Genomic DNA, 20594 nt, shown 5'->3' with positions numbered 1-20594 from the left:
TGTTCACATATAAAACTGTAGACTACTACAACCAGGGTAGACAGTGATACAGTTCATCAGTGACTGAGGTTTTACTTATTACACTCAGATGTTGATGATAATGTATACATATGTATTATATATATATATATATATATATATATCTATACAGCCTTTTCACATGTGTAGCTTTATAGATGTGCATCTCACAGCAAGATATGGAAGAGTTACAGCACCATAAAGACTTTAGTCACCCTTTCATAAGTACACAAACCTTTCTCCCACTTCTTGTTCCACATTCCTGAGGTTGGAAGCCTTGGGTTTCTTTTCCACTTGAGTGTTTTTCTTGTATTTTAAAATGTTGTATTTTAAACATTTAAAACAAGAGAAATTGCTCAACTGCTCAGTTGTTCACTGCTCTTGAATAGGATTTGCATTCAGTTCCCATCACCCAGGTTGTTTGGATTATGTGTACATATGTACACACAAACACAGACACACTGTGCTGCTTAGTTTTTGTCAACTTGATACAAGTCTAGATACCCTTCGGAAGAAGGAATCTTAGTTAAGGAACTGCTTCTTTCAGATGGGACTGTGGGTCCTGTGGGTGTGCCTTTGAGGCATTTGCTTGATTTTTTTAATTGATATAGGAGAACTTAAATCATTGTGAGATGTGTCATCTTTGGACAAGTGGTCCTGGACTGAGTAATGTAGCCAGGCTGGCCATGAAGAATAAGGAAGGCTACTTCAGTGTTCTCCATGATTTCTGCTCTGAGCTTCTGCTTTGGTTCTTGTCCTGTTATTTCTCTAAGATGGATGTTAACTTGTAAGCTGAAATCTTTCTTCAAGTTGCTTTTAGCCATGGTGTTTATCACAATAGAAAGCAAACTGAAGTTTCATTTTTGTGATAAATGGCTAACAGTACAATTTGCAGAGTTGTATGTTAATTGCAAACCCAAACTGTCTTTAAATTTTTGTAATTATTTTATATTCCTACTTGTTACAGTTTGAACCTGAAATAACCTTCCACCAGCTCATAATATGAATGGCTGATCAGTTGGCACTCATTTGAGAGGTTCTGGAAAGTTGGAAGTGGGGCCTAGCTGAAAGAAGTAGGCCCTAGGGGGGTAGGTTCTTGGAGTTAAATTAGTCCTCTTGTCTTCTGTGATGTGAGCGGTTGTCTTCTATCAGTACTCTCATGACCTGATGTCCTGCCCCATCGCATTACCTGTAACCATGAGCCAAACCCTCTGCATGAGCTGAGACAGCTCCTTACTCCTCGGTCATCTATGCTACATTTTGTACAGATGCAGAAGTAACTTATGAATACTAATGCAGTTTTTCTGTTTTTATCTGTTATATGTGTAGTGCTAATTTGATGGTCTTTTAATTTTTATTTACTTATTTATTCTTTGTGAGGTTTTACCTCTCTAGCCTTTGCTGGCCCTAAACTTTTTATGTAGACCAAACTGCCCTCAGTCTTCTGATTACTGAGATTACAGGTGTGTGTGTGTGTGTGTGTGTGTGTGTGTGTGTGTGTGTGTGTGTGTGTGTGTGCATGCATGCATTACATCTGGTTCATGCTGGTGTGATAGTGTTTGGATTTGTATTTTCATCAAGTGCTGTCATTGTCATTACATGTGCTCATTTCAGCTTTATCATCTATCCAGAGCATTTCTGACAGTGTCCCTCTTCGAGGTGTATTTGCTGTCTCAGGCGTTAGAACTTAGAGTCTGATTTGTTCTTTATGTGCCCAGTGGAGATAGGTTCTTGTTGAATTAGTTTTTCCTACAACCCAGTGACTCAGTGATAGTAATGTTCCTGACCTCACCTGCTTTTGTCCCGAGTATAATCCCATTGATTGGCTTCTTTTCACTCCACAGAATTTAATGACACATAATTTTTTTGGATTCAGAATTTTACTTATCAGTTCTGGATACAACTAACTACTTTTTTTTTTTTTTTTTTTTTTTTTTGAGACAAGGTCTTGTTAAGTAGCCCAGCTTGGTCCAAATTTATCTTTGTGCCATAGTGTAGATACTTTTCCTAGATGTAAACTTCAGTTCATTGTAGGGCTTTTAATTTTATTTGCCATTGCTTCAGGAATGCTGCTTTCAATATTTTGTTTGCCTTTTAAATTGTTTTAGGCAGTTTTATGAATTCATTATATACACAGAAATGAAATTTAGTGTATTGTTTTAATAGCAACAAACATGGAAAGAAATTACTTTTAAATGTTTTTTTTTTTTTTACTGAAATTTGCCTGTCTTTCAAGTTCCTTGAAGATAGTAGTTATATTCAGGTTTATTTTTAACATCTGTCATCATGAAGTTCTCAGGGAACTTCAGGGAAAAAATGACAGAATTACCAATGTTGCTAATACCCCTATGTTCCAGTGAATGCTTGACATTATAGGCCAAATGATACAATATCCATTGCATTAATCTGCCTGTGCTCTGAAGACTAAATCAACTTGTAGATGAAATTACTAAAGATGTGTTCATTTATATGTTTTATTTTACTTTCCGAAACACTGATAGCATGTAATTTTCAAGTCAAATGAAAGCATTTGGTTATGTTCTGTATCATGTTATTAAAACTGCTTTGTGTGTCATTGCATTTACTTTTATAGTTTTGAAAGCATTGCTTACATAATTATAGTTTGCTATTCTTAATGTGCTACAAAATTTTTCTTCACCTTTGTATTCCTTGTGCTAAAAATAAAAACAAAGTCAATTCTATAGTTGTATTAAGTTTTTTATTTATCAGTGTTATCATATGTTATAGTTAGCTATCTGTTACTTGTGAATTATTATTGGTAGAAGAGAATTAGACTCTACAGTTAGTTCATACTTTCTGCTGTTCCTTATATGAGCTTTTTTTTTTTTTAAGGTATCAGTTCCTATACTCAGAAACATCAAAATTATTTCTCTACTACAAGATGGAAGTTAAATCTGTTTGTCCCTCTGTCTTGCTTCACTGGAGTGCATATTTTATGACAACAGAATAACCTGTTTCTTCACTAGACCTCTGTCGTGTAGAATGCAATTTGGACAGGAGTCAGCGTAATCGATGGCAAATGAGCCTTCTGAGATCTGCTCATCTGACACTCATCCGCTCACCAGTGCAGAGCCACACAGCATTCATGGTGCTGTCACATGACACTGTCTCTGGGGAACACTGGCTCCTCATTTTTGTCTCCTTTGAGCAGTTGACATTTTCATATCAGTATAAGAATATCTTTGTATCTCAGAACTGTACACAGTCAGAGTAAACTCCAAGGAGGGCATATTCTTTAGTTGAAGTGCTCAAGTAACAGGTAGCCTTGTCAACAGAGTTGAGGAAAATTGTGTTTGTGTGTGTGTGTGTGTGTGTGTGTGTGTGTATGTGTGTGTGTATGTGTGTGTGTGTATTGTGCTTTGTTGTAGGACCTATAGACTTGAAATGTTGAAGTACAGATAAATCTCAGTTATTCTAGTTGTGGAGAGCCCATGTCAGTTGTACAGTAAGCTTGGTGAGTCAGCCCCTGCTGCGTCTTAGATGAGGAGGCATCTGTGGGAAGTTGATGGGTAGGTTCAGGGTCCATTTTGATTATAAGGAGTATGGCAGTTTATTATTTCCACTAAGAAATGAAGGACTGAACAGGGCAAAATGCTGGCACTTGGTTTGGAGAGGCCTTTGTTTGTCTAAATTCAAACTCCAGTGAGCTCAGTATCCTCATTCCCAGGTGCAACTGTGGTGGAATACATTTCTTACTTTTAATTGTTAGTATCTGCCATGGCTTATCTTCTCATAGCAGGATGAGGTCTTAGCACGATCGATTCATTCTCCTCCTCATTAGCTCATGATTCTTTACCTCTTTTATTAAATATAGATTATTTTTATACACTGTATCCTGATTACAGTTTGCCCTCCCTCTATTCTTCCCAGTTTTTCCACACCTCCCCTTCATTCCAGATTCATTCCTTTCAGTCTTTCATTAGAAAAGAACAGGTTTCTAAGAGACAGTAAAACAAACAAGTAAAGTATAAGATAGAACAGAACTGTTATCAGAGACCAGGTCAGGCACTCAGCAGTAAAAGTACTGAACTAAAATCTATAGTATGTATGCAGAGGGCCTGGTGTAGACCTGTGTAGGCCTCTTGCTACTTCTTGCAAAAGCCTGTTGTTTCTCTTGTATTTAAAATTAATGTGTGCATGTGTTTGTGTGGAGGTCAGAAGACAACTTAAGGGATTTAGTTCTCCCCTATCATGTGGGGCCCAGGGGTTGAATTAAGGCTGCTACGTGTGGTGGCAGGCAGTGAGCCATCTTGCCTGGCCTTCCCTTCCATTTTTAAAGAATAGTCTTGCTAGGTTGGTGGCTGCTTTCTTTTTGATGTGATGTTTTGGTCCTTTTGTTCCCTTTTGTATTGGAAGATGTCTTACATGTTTGGTAAATTGTGGCCTCCTTTAGTGATGTGACAACAATAATTTAGATGTTTCAAAGTTCTATCTGCTAATTGTAAACTAAAGACTGCCTAACATATCAGATACCGAGTTTGGTATACAGCATTCAGAGATCACTAAATGAGGTCCTTAATACCAAATAAATCAGCATTTCTCAGAAAAGCTAGCCAAACAGTTAATTATAGAGTGGACCTTGTTTATATTCTTCCTCCACCTCTTGCTCCCCCTCTCCTCTCCTCCCTGCCCTCTTTTTTTTTTTTTTTTTTTTTTTTGCAAAATTATTTGTCAATTACAGGTCATATAAAAAGGTTCCCCAGTGAGAAATTAAACTGTTTAATTTGAGATGCACTAAAAAGAAAACAAAAGAACAGAAGGTGCCTGTTGTTGAGGAGAGTATGGAGCTATATGGAGCTGCAGATATTTTTAGGAGAAACAAACAAACCAGAGGAGTAAAGTCCTGAGGAAAAAGCTTGACTAGGCCTTGAAAGAGGGGTTACATTTTATACAGCAACAAGCAGAACATTCTTGTGTCATATTGTGTTGGAAAAGGAATGGAGTCATGTTCAAGGGAAAGCATTTCACTTAGATCTTATAGATATAATTTAACTTGGAGTTGTAAAAAAGAAAATTTAAGAAGGATCATGATCAGCCTGGTCATGGATGCAATATTGAGGAACATAGCCACTCTTTTAAAGTGTTGGTGTTGGAGCCTGAACTGATGGAGACTTTAATCTGGAGATAGAATTTATAAGAATGAATTTACTCTGCTCTAGTTTGCTTGCTGTTCTTACAATAAAATACCATGACCGAAAGCAACTTGAAGAGAGGTTTGACTTAAATGTCCAGGTCACAATCCATCATTGAAGGAAGTTTGGGTAGGAACTCAAGGCAAGAGGTTGGAGACAGGAACCATGGAGATATGCTACTAACTTGCTTTCTGCCTCATGCTCACTTGCTTCCTTACTTACATAGCTCAGACCCATTTTTCTAGGGATGGGGTCAACTACAATAGGGTAGGTCCCTCTATTGACATCATTAATTAAGATAACCTCTTCCAGACATAGCCATGGGCGAGTCTGATCCAGGCAGTTCTTCAGTTGAGGTTCACGATTCCCACTTGACTCTATGTATTGTTAAGTTGATAATTTAAAGTAACCAGGACACTCCCTCCTTTTCCGATGCCTACTCTGTGTGAGGACATCTGTGACTGCTCAAATGATTAGTTATTACATTTAGATGTTCTTTTCTAGTCCTGGTCTACTTGGCTGCTCTGCAACATTGGACATGCCTCTCTCTTGGCTTTGAGAGAGACCCCACACCCCATGATTCAATACTTTGTTTTATGGGCTCTTTGTGCTCTTCAGTTGAGCTGTACTGAAGAAATTTCTTCAGACTGAACTTTAGTCCTGTATTCTTTCTATCCATCCATCCATCTATCTGCATGAATGTTTTGCATGTAGGTCTGTGTACCACTTTTTTTTTATTGAAAGCTTTTCCATTGTTCTATTTTTCATTTTTGTAAATGACTTTTATCTTCATGCATGTCTGTGCACCTGGTGTTGGCTAGAGGCTAGAAGATGATGTTGGATCCTTTGGAACTGAGGTTATAGATTTGTAAGCTGCCATGTGGGTTCTAGGAATTAAATCCAGGTCCTCTGAAAGAGCAGCAGGTGCCTTTAACCACTGAACCATCTCTCCAACCCCTGAAAGTTTTTTTTTTAATACAATATGTTTTGATCTTGTTTTCTCCTTCCCTTATTTCTTCCAGATCCTCCCATCTTCCCTACCCAAGCAACTTTATGTTCTTTTTCTCTCTCTTTAGAAATAAACAAATAAAAACACAAGGACTGCACACAAACGTCCCACAAAAACATGAAATGGATATCAAAATATACAAGCAAAAGACCAACATGGCAGAAAATGCCCAAACAAACCAAATGGGACAAGAAGTCTACAAAGTATTACTGAGTTCATTTTGTGTTGATCTACCCCAAGTGTGGTTTATGTACCCAGTGATGCTCTACGGAAGAAAACTGATTTCCCCCCCTTTTGTCAGCAGGTATAAGTTGGACATAGCTTCCTCCCCTCTGGTGGGAGCCCTTCTGGCTTGAACCTTTGCAGGCTTGTGTGGTTACGCCCGTAACATTTGTGCCATTATTGTGTATATCTTGCAGCAGGTTGCGGTTGTGGGTTGCTGGGTTTGTAGCTGTGAGATATTGATGCTTTTTTTTTCTGTGACGGTATGAAGAATACCTTAAAATACCATGAATGCTAGTCAGTGGAGGTGAAGCTTCTAGGTTGGCACCAGCTCAACTTCTCTGTGTTTGATAACAAAAATAAGTGTTGTCTCCAGCAGTAGGGCCTTACCATCAGGTTATGGAGGGCAACCAGTAGGCTAGGCAACAACCTGTGGTGTGTAGGAGTTGGTGAATGATTCAACAAGATTTAACCCCTTTCTCCTTAGTCTTGCATTCTAGTTTCTCCTTTATCTCTTCACAACACTGTATTCTATTGACACTTTCTTGGGGGATCTTCTCTTGCCTGGTACCTTACTAATAAGTACCTAACCTCTTGTTTATATGGATTACAGTACACATTGAAGCTTAAACGCTAAGATTCAGATATAATACTTGTCTTTTTGGGGTCTGTTACCTCACTGAGGATGATTTTTTTTTTCTAGCTTTATTCATTTACCTGTGAATTACATTTTCTTAAGAGCTGAACAATCTTTTATTGTATAAATGTACCACATTTTCATTATCCATTCCTCAATTGATGAGCATCCGGGCTGGTTTCTATTTCTGCTGCTATGAATAGAGCAGCCGTAAACATGGGTGAGCAGAGGTCCCTGTGGCAGGGTGTGGAGTCTTTTGAATAAGCTGCATCTTGAGGTAGATCAATTTCCCGACTTCCAGTGTGTCTGTACACGTTTGTACTCCCACCAGCAAGGAAGAAGTGAGTGTCGTTCTCCCTGTCCTGCATGCTTGCCGCCACGTGCTGTCATTTGTTTTATTGGTCTTGGAGATTTCTGGCTGGTGTATGGTGAACTCTCAAGTAGTTTTGATTTGCTTGATTGAAAGCTCCCACAGATTTGCATGATGTAGCTGAAGTTGTGGTTGCTACTACCTAGGTACACCCTCACTCAAGGATTCAGTATCATGCCGAGTCCCACTGTAATTAGGAACCTCAGAGGCAGCTCATTTCTGGCCTCCATCTCTGCCCCACCTGGTATAGTTACTTGGTTTTTGTTCTCCACTGCTGCCAAAGAGACAGGTAAAAGATTTGGCAGGTTTCAACCAGCTCAACAATTCATGCCTCCATAAATAGGAAAAACATTAATGGGTACTTACAATACAGATTTAACATAAAATTAACATTCTTCAGTGAGTTTTTTCTAACAGTACCTAACCCTTTGCCAAATACCCTTTCAGAAGGTTGGGTCCCCCTGACTTGCCTAACTAGATAAATATGTGTAAGGTGTGTGTGTAAGCTGTGTGTGTGTGTGTTCTTAAGCTTCTGTCTGTGTCTGTTTCTTAGAACACACTTCCTATGGCTTAGTGGGTTTTCTGTGTGATTCTGCATGCTGAATGTTTAAATTGGAGACTTAAGAATAATCTAGAGTTTTACTTTTCAAAATGTGGTGGATGGCAGCATGGGCATCTTGGGGACTTATTAAGAAAACAGAATTCTGTGTTAGTCCAAGAACTGCAGAATTAGAGCCTGCATTGTCACAGTATCCAAGTAAAACATGCGCAGTAAGCTGATATATACTAGGCACCTCATAAATTAATTAAACTATCTATTTTTCTATTTCTACCTATTTTAGATTTCTGTGTAAGTTTTAAACTATGATATATTATTATGTAATAAATTGTGAGAAACAGTTGGGGGTAACTGAAGCCAGCAACTGTGTCTAGATTAGCTGTGAAGTCCAAAGTGTGTGTTTTCCAGCCCCAGACATTTTCCTTTGACCAGTTTCTATCCTAAAGTAGAATATCCACAGAGGGAGGGGCATTGGCGAGAGGGAGGGGAGGAAAGGAGAAAGACAGAGGCAGAGATTGTGTGTGTGTGTGTGTGTGTGTGTGTATGTGTGTGTGTGTGTGTATGTATGTATGTATGTGTCCATCAGTCTGTCCTTTCCATGTGGCAGAGGGATCTGTGGGCTTGTGTTTAATTTTTACTATTTTCTAATGACTGGGGTTATTCTGAGTGCTTTTTCTAGAATGATGGCAGTATAAGCTTAAAACAGCTTGCAGTTTCTAAAAAGCTTAACACCTATATATGACTTTTATGAAGCTCTTTTTCATTACCAGGTATCTTTTAGAAACCTAGAAACATTTTTCAGCTTTCCAGAAACTTATTTTTTCCACTTAAAAATCCTACAAGCAGTATGTGAAAATAATCCCGAGAAAACTTAAACATTTGAGACAAGTAAAATATAAAGAGTAATAGTCAGGGCTGATGTTCTTATGTTCACGTTATTGTCTCTCCTGTGTTCTCTAGAGTCTCTCGACCACGACAGAAGTAAATACCATTTACAGAACGTCAGCTTTTGTATGCTTAGTGTTAGTGAGACAAATATTTGTACAAGTGCCTTGCAGGCCCGCTGCCTGCATTCCAGCCCCACACATTCTCCTCTGACCACATCCTCACTTCTCAGCACCAGGCGCTGCCTCCGTTCCCCAACATGTGGAGAAGCTTCCAGTTCATATGGATTATATTTATAAGTTTTCAACATCATAAGTGGTTTAATACACTATATTCCTTTTAAAATTACTTTTGAGATTTATCCTCAGACATAAGGCTCTCTGAGGCAGTCTTGTTTTCCTTATTGCAAACACTTGTTCTTGTTTTAGATGCACAGTAGATGCTTTTTGTAGATTAAAGAACAGTTAGAGAGTATGAGTGTTTTCATGTTTCTGATAAACATTTCTTTTGAGCACCCACTCATTTTTATCTGCTCAGATTTTGTCTTACTAGTGTTTGTATTTTCTTTAGATGTACTGTGTACTTTTGCTATTTGCCATAGACTGACACTGAATTCATAACCCTCTTTTCTGCTCCTCCAGTTTTGGAATTATAGACATGTATATCTTTCACAGATGCATTAAAAATGTTCTTTAAAGTGAGTCTTCTGCACTTGGAATCTCAGCTACTCAGGATGCTGCAGGAGAGTTACAAGTTTGAAGCTAGCTTGGGCAGTCTCACAAAAAAAACCTTTTAATTTATTGTTAACATTGTAATTAGTATCTTGTTTAGTTCATAACTTTTCATTGGGGTATATGGCATTACTGTTAAAATATGTGTAGTGAAGAACTGAGTTAGTTTTTAAACTTTTTATTGATTCTTGTGCATTTCATGTCATGCATCCAGTGCAGCTCAGCCCCCTGTCCTTTCTTAGCCACCCTTTGCCCTTGCAGTCTCTCCACCAAAGCAAAAAAACACAAATTTCACCATGGAAGCTGTATTGTGCCACAGTATGTCACACAGTGTACCTTTTTGTCCACCCAAATCCCCACATCTGGTCTTGGGTGGTAGCTGAGTTGGTCAGCCTGCCATTTCTCCAGTACCCATACCACCAGGGTGAGCTCTCCGCCTCTCTGGGCTTGGCTCACCCTTGCCTTTGCCACCAAAGCCATCTCTCCTGTGCTGCCCATGTGAGGCTTCAGGTGTCAGACCCATCAGGCTGTTCCCTCCATCCTCGACTCTACAGTTGTGCCTCTTCTCAGTGCTCAAACCATTCCACCTCTATTTCTCTCCCATGACTTGCACACCATAGTGGCTCCCGCTGTAGGCAAGTCATGTGGTGGATTCCAGCCACCCTTGCCACTGGTGGTGGATGGGCCTCTGTGAACTAATTAGTTTTAAAGTCTTGGAGTTAGGAAAACAATAATTTTTCTTTTTCTCTGTGTGTGATACAAGCACTTAAGTAGGGGTGTGCATGCTTTTGTGTGCTTACCTGGTGGCCAGAACAGGATGTCTGGTATTTTTCCTATGTGTCCCTGTCTCCTGTGTCACCTTGACAGGACTTTTCACTGAGCCTGAAGCTTACATTTGGCTAGGGTGGCTGCCTAGGGATCGTGTGGCTCTACCTGTTAGTACTGAGGCTGTAGGGGTACACAGCCATGCTTGGATTTTTATAAGGATGCTGGAGATTTGAACTCAGATCCTCATGCTTGGATAACAAGTACTCTTATCTACCTCTCTAGTCCTGATAAGGTTCTTAAAAATTGATTTAAAAAAAAAAAAACCTGTTAGTGCAGGTATGGCATGGTGTTCACTCCAACTGTTGCCCATACAGTTAATAAACAAAACAGAACTTGAGCATGTGATTTCTGTAAACTTCTGTTAGTAAGTGTATAAAAGTCAAGATGTTTTAGTTTCTAATACCTGCCTTTCCTTGTTTCTTTCCTTAATTAGGTCCCCGATGGGCTTCCTGGAATATTGGTGTGTTTATTTGCATCAGATGTGCTGGAATTCATAGAAATCTTGGGGTTCATATATCCAGGGTCAAGTCAGTCAACCTAGACCAATGGACACCAGAACAGATACAGGTAAACATTACTTTAACAAGGAATTATTTAAAAAATATTTGAAATAATTAAAAAATACGTAATTCTCGTGTCTAAGGATTAATACTAAAATGCATGCTGACATGGCATATGCTAAATCAATAATGTGTTATTTCAGATGTTAAATATATCAACATATAGCCATCTTTTGGTATCATGAAAGTTTATTTCCAGGACGCCTGGTGGATACCCAAACCCACTGATGCTCAGGTGCTTTCAGTAGATGGAACATTTGCATGTGTTCATCCATGCTCATTCTCGCATGCGCTTTCAATCACATGGGTGCTGTGTAGATGCTATACAAGTTGTTGTTGAGACTATTTTGTTTAGGGAGTAATGACAAAAAAAGAATCTCTCTCTCTCTCTCTCTCTCACTTGCGCACACACACACACACACACACACACACACACACCCCATATATACATGCTCAGTATAGATGTGTGGTTTGACTTTGGTTATTCAGTCTGTAATTGGTAAGATGCTACAGATTCAAAGCTCAAAGATTCAGAAGACTTTAGTGATATACATACCTCAGAACTAGAAAAAATAAACTTATGTGTTTGTAAACTAAGGTAACAGTAGAATTTCCAAGATCTTTAGGCTATAAAGTCAAGTAGAATTGGTTTAATTCTGTCTAAAAATTAGCTTTTGAGGTTATTGCAGGAAAAGGCCAGCCATTCAAGGAAATGTTGTCCTTTGAGTATTTCCAACATCCTAGAGGAGAAATCATACTATTTAAATGAGAGAGGTAGAACTTTTGAACACTTCATTCTTATTCACACTTCTGTAGCAGATGTGGTAGCTAAATCGTGCTCTCTTTCTCAAGAAAGAGTTGTGAGTAGATTAAAATATGTAGGTTATATTTGTAAAGATTTCTAGCGGAGAAAACATTGAAGTCACAAGTATGTGTACTTTTTTTCTTTTTTCTTTTTCAATTTTATTGGATATTCTCTGTATTTACATTTCAACTGTTATACACATCCCCTCCCCACTCCCCTCCAGTGGCTCATTTTAAACTAAGGACAAGACAGACATATTAGGCACGCCAGTTTGGAAAGACTTTTCACTAAGGCCATTGAGAAGATTTGAATAACAGTTTAAGGCAGGTAGCTATATAATTTAGAGCACACTTGTCCCATTAGAACTGTAGTTAATTGGTTGTCTGTGAAATAAATAACAGGTACATGGCAAGGTACTGACTTATTAAAAGGTTAGGGATTTAAAAAATAATGTACAACATTTGAAATTATATTTGAACATGATGTTGGGGTACATTGTGCAAATTGTGCCTCTGTTCTTCCTCACCAAAGACATTCTCTGATTTCCTTTAATAGAAGTCTGATGAGACTTAATTTAATAAAATTAGCTGGGCAGGAAGTGAAAGGTAGAACTTCCTAGAAGGAGAAAGGAACTCTGGGAAGAAGGAAGGCCTTTTGATTGTAGACATGTGAGGAGACAGATTGATCACCCGCCTAGAAGGTATAGCTAGCCACGTGGCTGAATGGGGCTAGCTGTTCAAATTAACTTAAGACGATGTAGTTGAGAGTCTGTCCAGATAAGGCCTAAGGCTTTGAAATATTAAAAGGTCTCTGCAGTTATTTGGGGAAAAGCTGGTTAAGGAGTAATTGCCACTGTATTAATTTTTAGTATTAATATATACAGAGTATGATAATCATCTAATCTATGATTAGCACCCAACATAGGGCCATTAATTTGGTGTTTTTTGTCACCAGTGAAATAACTCTTTTGGACTAAAAGACTGTATAATTGTTTGTCACCAGTGAGTCCTCTGCCTGGCCCATAGTCCACAGAGTTCTTCCATTGTGCCATGATGAGAATTGAGGCTAGGACGTTATCAGGAATCCAGTGACAGTTACTTTAGAACTGTCACACAAGCTGCTTGGCTATCCATACAGAGAAATTACTACTGTCTTGAAAAATATGTTTTAAGAGATGATCAGACAAAAAACAAGTAAGTAGTTGTTGATAATGTTGAGTTTCCAGGCTATAAAGTTCAATCTGTATTTTATCTTAGAACATTTCAAGGCAAGGGATTCCAGCAAGGCAGGAGAACAAAAGTAATTAAAATAGGTTGCCAAACTTAGACCTGTATGATTTCTCCAGGGCACGTGGTTTCCAGAGGCATGAATGTTTTCATTTGTAGAGTAAGAAGAGTAACATTGTCTGCTTTTTTAGGGAGAATAAGTTTGTATAGGTGAAGCATGAGATAGTAAAATATCTGACTTTAAACATTCAATAAATTCTAGTATGTTAGTAGTAATATTGTTCCATTTATCCTCTATATAAAATCTTCATCATTGTTGCCCTGAAGTGCAAAAGCATATGATGTTGTCATCCTGGGTCAGTGTTAACCTCACCACTCAGCCTGTAAACGTCATCATTTTCTTAACAGCAAGATAATAATCCATCATGTACCAGATTTTTGTTACCCACTGGCCTGTCAGCTGATAGACATGTAGGCTGCTTCCATTTTCTGACTCTTGTGACTAGCGCAGCAGTGAAAATAGATGAGCGGGTGCCTCTGTAGCAGGGTCTAGAATTCTCTGGAATCTGTGCAGGAGTGCTCTTTAGTGTGTCACATGGTAGACCCGATCCTAGTTCCTAGCACTGTGAGGAACCCACACTGACTTACACAGGTTTGCCAGGCCCCCACCAGCAGTGACTGAGTGCTTCCCCAGAGACTCCAGCATCACAGGCTGTTGATGCTCTGCTGTGCTTCACAGCTTGAAGGCCAGGCTGTCTGTCAAGCTACAACTCTCCTGCAAGCTTTAGCCTACAATATTTTACCTATCTATGCACATGTGTTAGAACATTAATTTCCTAAGATTTAGAGTCTTCTTTAGTGTCTTATAGAACCAGGAATGTAATAAACCATCAGCACACAGTTCTTTATACACATTTATTAAAGAAAATTTGAGATTAAAAACATTGGTGGGAACATTGCTCATTATTACTGCATCATGCAGAAAAAAGTTTCAAATCATGGCCTCATGAATATGCTTTTTAAGTTTTCATGCTTTATCCTTACCATGACTTTTAGGTGAGTTTCCAAATGTGAGCAGAGAGTGGGGACCAGTCCTCCTTCCCCTCCTTCCCTCCTTCCTTCTGTCCCTCCCTTCCCTCCCTCTCCCCCAACTGATAAACCTCAAAAGACAAGTACAAAAAAGTTAGTGAAGAATATGGAAGTAACTTCTGGATGTAATCCATTACTACACAACTTAGTTTTACGTTTAATGGCTGCTGAGCAGGTTCATCTTAACATCTCAGTGATGGAATGCCAGGAGTATTCCAGGGACAGACAGGAGGAGCTCACTCAGGCAAAGGGGAGCTGGAATGAGGAGTCCCAGGTGCCACATTCATTACAGAGCTTGCTGAGCCTGGAAGAACTGTATTTCTGGTTTATTTTTTAGGCTAGGATAGATAGAAATTTATCTCTTAACTCTGCTGTTCAAGATTTAAAAATGGTAGTCCAAAGGAAATGTTGAGAGGTTTTATTCTCAGGAAAAACAGTCATTAACTTGGAATTTCAGTGGGGTTGTGATTGGTGTTGCCTCTTTGTTTCTTGAGACTGATGATGGCGTAAGCTTGGGCACCAGTGCTTTTGTCTGATGTTGGCTGTGCATATGTACAGTGCTTCGCGGGGCCCCAGGAATCTTCCCTCCTCTGCCTCTCCAGCGCTAGGATTACAAGTACATGTCACCATGCTTGGCTTGTGTACTCATATTATTTATGTGTGTGTATAGCATTGAGTGTATATGCTAGGGGAAGGCATCATGTCCTCCAGAACTGAAGTGCCAGGGGGTGCTGGCACCTTGTGGGTGCTGTGAACTCCATCCTCTGCAGAGACAGCAGCCATTTTTACCGTGGAGCCATCGCTCCAGCTCCTTGTATGGCTTTTGTCCACTCAGGTCCTCAGGCTTGCATGGCAGGGCACTTTGCATCGGTGAGCTGCCCACACCCTGTTAGCTTCTGACTTTACGTATTTAGTTTTGCTTTAGGTGAGATGTTGTGTGTGCTGCTTCCTTATTAGATTACTGACAGTGTTCCATCAAGCTGAACCTGATTTCTTAAAACTAAGCACAACACTGGTGTGTGTGTAAATTTAAGGAAATTTCCTGTTACTCCATTTGACCATTTACTCCACTTATTTTCTTTTATCTATTCCTACTCTTCTCTTATTTTTTTATTTTTTGAAATCTTGACTGTATTTTATTCTTCCATTTTCACCCTTAAAATCCCCCATGTAACCTCATACGCTTGGTTCTCGTTTGGTGATGGTTGCTGTGTTGTTGTTGTTGTTGTTGTTGTTGTTGTTGTTGTTGTTGTTGTTGGTGGTGGTGGTGGTGGTGGTGTTAGTGGTGGTAGTGGTAGTGTGTGTGTGTGTGTGTGTGTGTGTGTGTGTGAAATCTATAGATACTGCCTGCATGTTGTGCACTCTGTACAATGTTACTTGTGTGTATGTTTCCAGGGCTGACCATTTGGTATTCGATAAGCATTTGGTGTGTCATCCCTGGGGAGGACTGTTCTCCCACTCCGAGTGTTCCTCATTTATCTGTAGTTCTTTGGGATTGGTTCAAGCCTTTTGAGTTTGCTTTCTCCTTAGCGTGTATGTTATTGGTACAGTCCTTGTTGAGACCACTTCCCCCCTCCCCCTTACTTTGCTTTGGCTTGTTAGACAGACAAATAAATAATAGATACAGATTCAAACTTTAAATTGACAGCCTCAATTCTTTTTAGCCTGTAAAACTTTGTTGTTTTTTTTTCCTGTGACTGAAATACAGTTTTATTTAAATGCCACAATAAAATGAATTGGGATTATAGATTCAAGAGAACTTGCCTCTAACTGCATTATTGAAATTAGAACTTTAAAATAATTATCTTCAAACTTTGTTTTTACAGTCCATTCATTATTCCCTTCTAGGTCTGCCCTCTGACTGTTCCCTATCCCATTCTTCCTCCTCCATCTCTGAAAGGATGCCCCCTCCTCCTGCCCTCAGCCTCCCCACTCCCTGGGGCCTCAAGTCGCTCAAGGGTTTGGTATATCTTCTCTTACTGGGGCTAGACCAGGCAGTCCTCTCCTATATATGTGTCAGGGGCCTTGTAGAATCTGCCTCCAGTAGAAAGACAAGGCATCAAGTGGAGGGATGGAGTTGCCATCCCACAGTTAAATTGTCCCTGTCTAAAAGAAGAACTGCAGGGACAAAAATGGAGAAGGGCCTGAGAGAAAGGAGGTCCAGTGAGAAGCCCAAATTGGGATCCAGTTCAAGGGGAGGCTCCAAGGCCTGACACTATTACTGATGTTACGGTGTTCTTACAGACAGGAGCCCAGCATGGCTACCCTCTGAGAGACCCAACAAGCAGCTGACCAAGACAGATGCAGATACTTATACCCAACCAATGGACAGAAGTTGGGATCCCTGTGGTTGAATTAGGCAAAGGGTGGAAGAAGTTGTGGAGGAGGGCAAACCTCAGTCTCAAGTAACCTGGACCCCTGAGATCTCTGACACTGAGCCATTAACTAGGCAGCATACACTAGCTGATATGAGGCCCCCAATACATATACAGCCTGTAAAACTTTATAAAACATCAAATTGTTGAATATAGGCTTTGTTTTTTATGCTAAACAATGACTGTTTTGTGCTTACAGCATCTCAGAAATAGAAGAGCTTCATCTGCATTTCATTTTGACAACAGTATTTCAGAGCATAGATGCTTTTTGGCTATTCAGCTTACACAGTATATTTTGAAGTTAATATTCAGTAATAGTAGGTTTTTTTTTTTTTTTTTTAAACTGAATCTGAAGTAGTGTCTGGCTTTCTGCTGGTGTTGTTGTTTATAATGGGCTATGTTGAAAAACTAAAACAAATTATAGACCTAAAATGGTCACAATCCTTTTGTAGCAGGTTATGGGATTCTTACATTGTTTATTGTTGTATAAATGAATACAGTGTGAATTTAAGATGGTATTGGGATTTGAACCGGGAGCCCAACAAAGTTTGGCTAGCACTTCCTGAATTGGTTCATATCTTAAAGAACAGATGGAATCTAATGCAAAGGTAATACCATTAGCTCTAAAGTATGTTCTACTTAGCTAATACATCATAACTAAGGCCCTCAATATTCTGTTATATTTTTATAAGCATGAATGGACATTGGCTTTGTATCCAGTAGATCTTTTTTTTTTTTCTTTTCTTTTTTTCTCTCTTACAACTTTATTTTAAAAAATAGAAATACATATACAGATTTTTAAAGGCATTTTGGCATAACACTGTATGAATATTTTTTGTCAGTACTTAATTCTTTTAGAGGTTTGATAGTATGCATTGAAATCCCACTAGTTACCATAAGCATAAAATACATGTAGGACAACGTAACATGGAAACAGTTTTCTTGGTGAGTATAGATTAAGCATGATGATCTTTGAATACCAAAAATTGCCACAAGGCTATATTCTTAGCTCTTGGATTATTAGGATTTAAGGTCCAGGTGCACCATACTCTGAGATGGTGCTATACATTTTTTCCCCCTAAGAAGGACTGAGGGTCTTTTTTTCTTTCTTTCTTTTTTTTTTCTTTTTCTTTTTTTTTTTGGCCTTTGTTTTTCTTGAGCTTCATATGTATCCAGTAGATCTTGTTGTCTTCTGTTAACGTTCATTAGAACCAGTACATTTTGTTCACCAAATGCTTGACTTTTATGTTTTTAAAGTCTTAATTTTAAGTTAATGTCTTAAAATGTGTTTTTAAAAGTCTTAATAGAAATACTGACTTGTAATCCATACTTCTTCATTGTTCACATTTGAAGTCTGGGTGAAATAGAAAAAGCTGTTGACAGGGGATGATACAACCCCCCTAAAGCAGGAATATATCCAAAATACTTAATACACTTGAATTTTTGATGGCTTGAATACAAGTATTTCTCCTCCTTGGAAAGTGAAAATCAGTTTAAAATGTGTTTTTCAGGGGCCTAGGGAAAATGTGTTTTTCAGAACTATGTCTAGTACTTATCTGGCTGGATTCCCAGAAACTAGATGGTGAAAATAAAGAAAGCTCATATATAACTCCTGGTTACAAATAATTAAAAATACAATGGTTACCTTTTCTCTTAGTTTTTTTCCCATCAATTTTTTAGGGATAGAATGGGCATGATGTACCAGGCTGTGGGAAAGGTACAACAGGTTCTCTCAATCCTTTTAACCCTTGAACAGATGGTCTGACCACACTCAGAAAATTTCACTGTAAGCACACTGACTGTTGTCTGCCTAGGTAGTTGGGTTGGGCTTGGGTTTGGTTTTTCTCCTTCTATCATGTAGGTTTTGGGGATCTATCTCAGGTTAAAAGGTTTGCAGCAGGCACTTATACCCACTAAGTCATTATTAGCCCATTCTCTTTAGCTTTCTCTTGAGAAACATACCATCTTTTGTCCCCTTATCCCCCTTTTCCAAATGGCTGCCTTCCACCAGCTTAGGAAAACTGAATTATTTGCTTAAGAGCAAGCAACTGAAATTTTCTTTTTCTGTCAGTTCTTTTTCTAAAGCATTGCAGACAAGAGACTACAGAACATTATTTTAATAAAAGTAGTAATATTTTAACAATGACAAGTCCAGGTGCTGTGGTGGACTTCTGTAACCCAGGAAAATCAGATGTTTAAAGTAATCTCCAGCTCTATAGAAAAATCCAGGCTATCCTGGGAAACACAATTCCCTGTATCCAAAAATCAGTTCAAATGAAACCCAACTTCACTAACTAGGAAGAGAACAGTTACAGTTATGCTTACAGTGAAATTTTCTGAGTGTGCATTCTGACCATCTGTAGGACAGTAAGAACAGAGAGAAGAGGTTGTACCCAGCAGAACAATCCTGTACCCTCTCTATGCTTCAGGGTCCTGACCTGTGAAATGAGAACCAAGCTTCTGAAGCAGAGCTTGGTGTTTATAAGCCATGTAAGACAATGATCCTAGTTTTATTGCATGGAGCCTGAAATTAAACTACTGGTGGTTTCTGGTGGTTCTGTTTGGATGCTGTTACTTACCATCTCAGTTTTTTATGTGTAAAATTTCTGTAATACCTATCTCAGGGTAGTTGAAAATGCAACTGCGTATTTGCACATGTATTCACATGTAAGCAAAAACACGCACATAGAGAGCTGAGGCTAATGCTTGACATGATATTTGTAGTGTATTTTCTTTTGTCAGCATGAGCAGAGCTTTTTCAGCAGTTCTAATGTGTGATAACTTGAAACCCTGAGAACAGCTGGTTCTTGCCATCTTCCTTCTCACTTCCAAAGCACAGTTGTCTTTTAAAACTCCCTTTCTTATCATTTGATGTTTCATTTTCATCTCCGCTGCTGCTGCTTTGGCTCTCTCTTCCGTTGTTCTCCATTCTACCCAAAAGTCCTCTCTGTATCTGTGGCATCACTGAGCTTGTCTCCACCAATCCTAGTAAACAAAGCCATGCTTCTTCATAGTCCTGTTCTGCAGTTGCGTCCTGTGCAGGAGCTCATTTCATATGTCCTCCTCCTTCCTGATCTGTTTGCTGTTAACTTTTCCTATTGTCTGGTTGCAGTGAGTAATGTCACTAGAACAGTTAATAATTGGCATGAAGTTATGTGTATGCCAAAATGAAACTTTACTGCCATACTTAAATAAATGCATTTGGTAGATACTGGTAGTGATTAAGCATGCTTGGTTCTCTTGGAGAGGACTGAGTCTGGTTCCCAGGACGCACATGGTGGCTAACAGTGATCTGTAACTCCAGTTCCAGATGAGCCGATGCCTTCCTTTGGCCCGGGCAAACATCAGGCACACGTGCTACATATACATATGTGAAAGCAAAACACTCATATACAGAGAATAAAAATAAATATTCAAAAAGATTTGACTGTAAAAGCATGCCTATTTACAGAATCTGGTGTATATTAGATATCATCAATCATATGGTACATTCTTCTTTGTTTCCTGAATTCTTAGATTTTTGGGAGAGAGGTTTGTTATTAGCTTTGTACCTGAAGTGATTAAATTGTAACAGAAACATGTTATTTGGGTGGCAGTTCTGAAGATTAGGCCTTATTGCTTTTGGCTATAATGAGGTCAGTGGAGCAATGATGGGAATTGCGTGGTGGAGTGAAGTCTTTTCTTCTGAGTCAGGAGAGGCCCTAATGAGTTCCACTGGCTCCACTTAAAGGTCCCATCACCAGTAGTGCCACTTTGGGAAGCAGGTCCTTAACAAGTGGACCTCTGGGGAACACTCCAGCACTGTTCTATCTATACTCTTATGTGGAATTGAGCCATGAAAGTACAGAAGTGGTTTTTCTGGGGGAATGAAGCTTTTAGTAGACTTTGAAAGGGTTATCATTCCAAAGCAGCTAATCCACTTATGTGCAATTCTAGGCAGCACTGTCTGTTTTATCAGGTTTCCATGGTAAATCTTTTCAACTATAGATTATAAAAATTCTAGAATAAACTTTGTAGTAAATTTGATCTTAAGCCGTTAGTCCTGGAAATGTCAGCACTGTTCAAACATTTCATTTTTGTAAATATTAGAACTTCCCACAAAATGTCAGGAATTTCAGTTTTGGGAA

The 20594-nt window shown here is 38.9% G+C and overlaps 1 protein-coding gene across 3 annotated transcripts in view; it reads left to right on the top strand.

Annotated features, from left to right (window-relative positions):
* The window catches only part of SMAP1 (small ArfGAP 1), a 75150-nt gene that overhangs the window by 19614 nt on the left and 34942 nt on the right, over positions 1 to 20594 (top strand). For all 3 annotated transcript variants that reach the window (XM_080916696.1, XM_080916697.1, XM_080916695.1), the window contains exon 2: positions 10846 to 10979. In XM_080916696.1, the coding sequence (XP_080772822.1) occupies positions 10846 to 10979 (134 nt within the window). The remainder of the gene's footprint in view (positions 1 to 10845; positions 10980 to 20594) is intronic.

The sequence above is a fragment of the Micromys minutus genome (genome assembly GCF_963924665.1).
Source record: "Micromys minutus genome assembly, chromosome: 5".
In the NCBI taxonomy this organism is placed as follows: domain Eukaryota; kingdom Metazoa; phylum Chordata; class Mammalia; order Rodentia; family Muridae; genus Micromys; species Micromys minutus.
The sequence above is the reverse complement of the archived record's forward strand: the minus strand, read 5'-3'. Positions and strand labels throughout refer to the sequence as shown.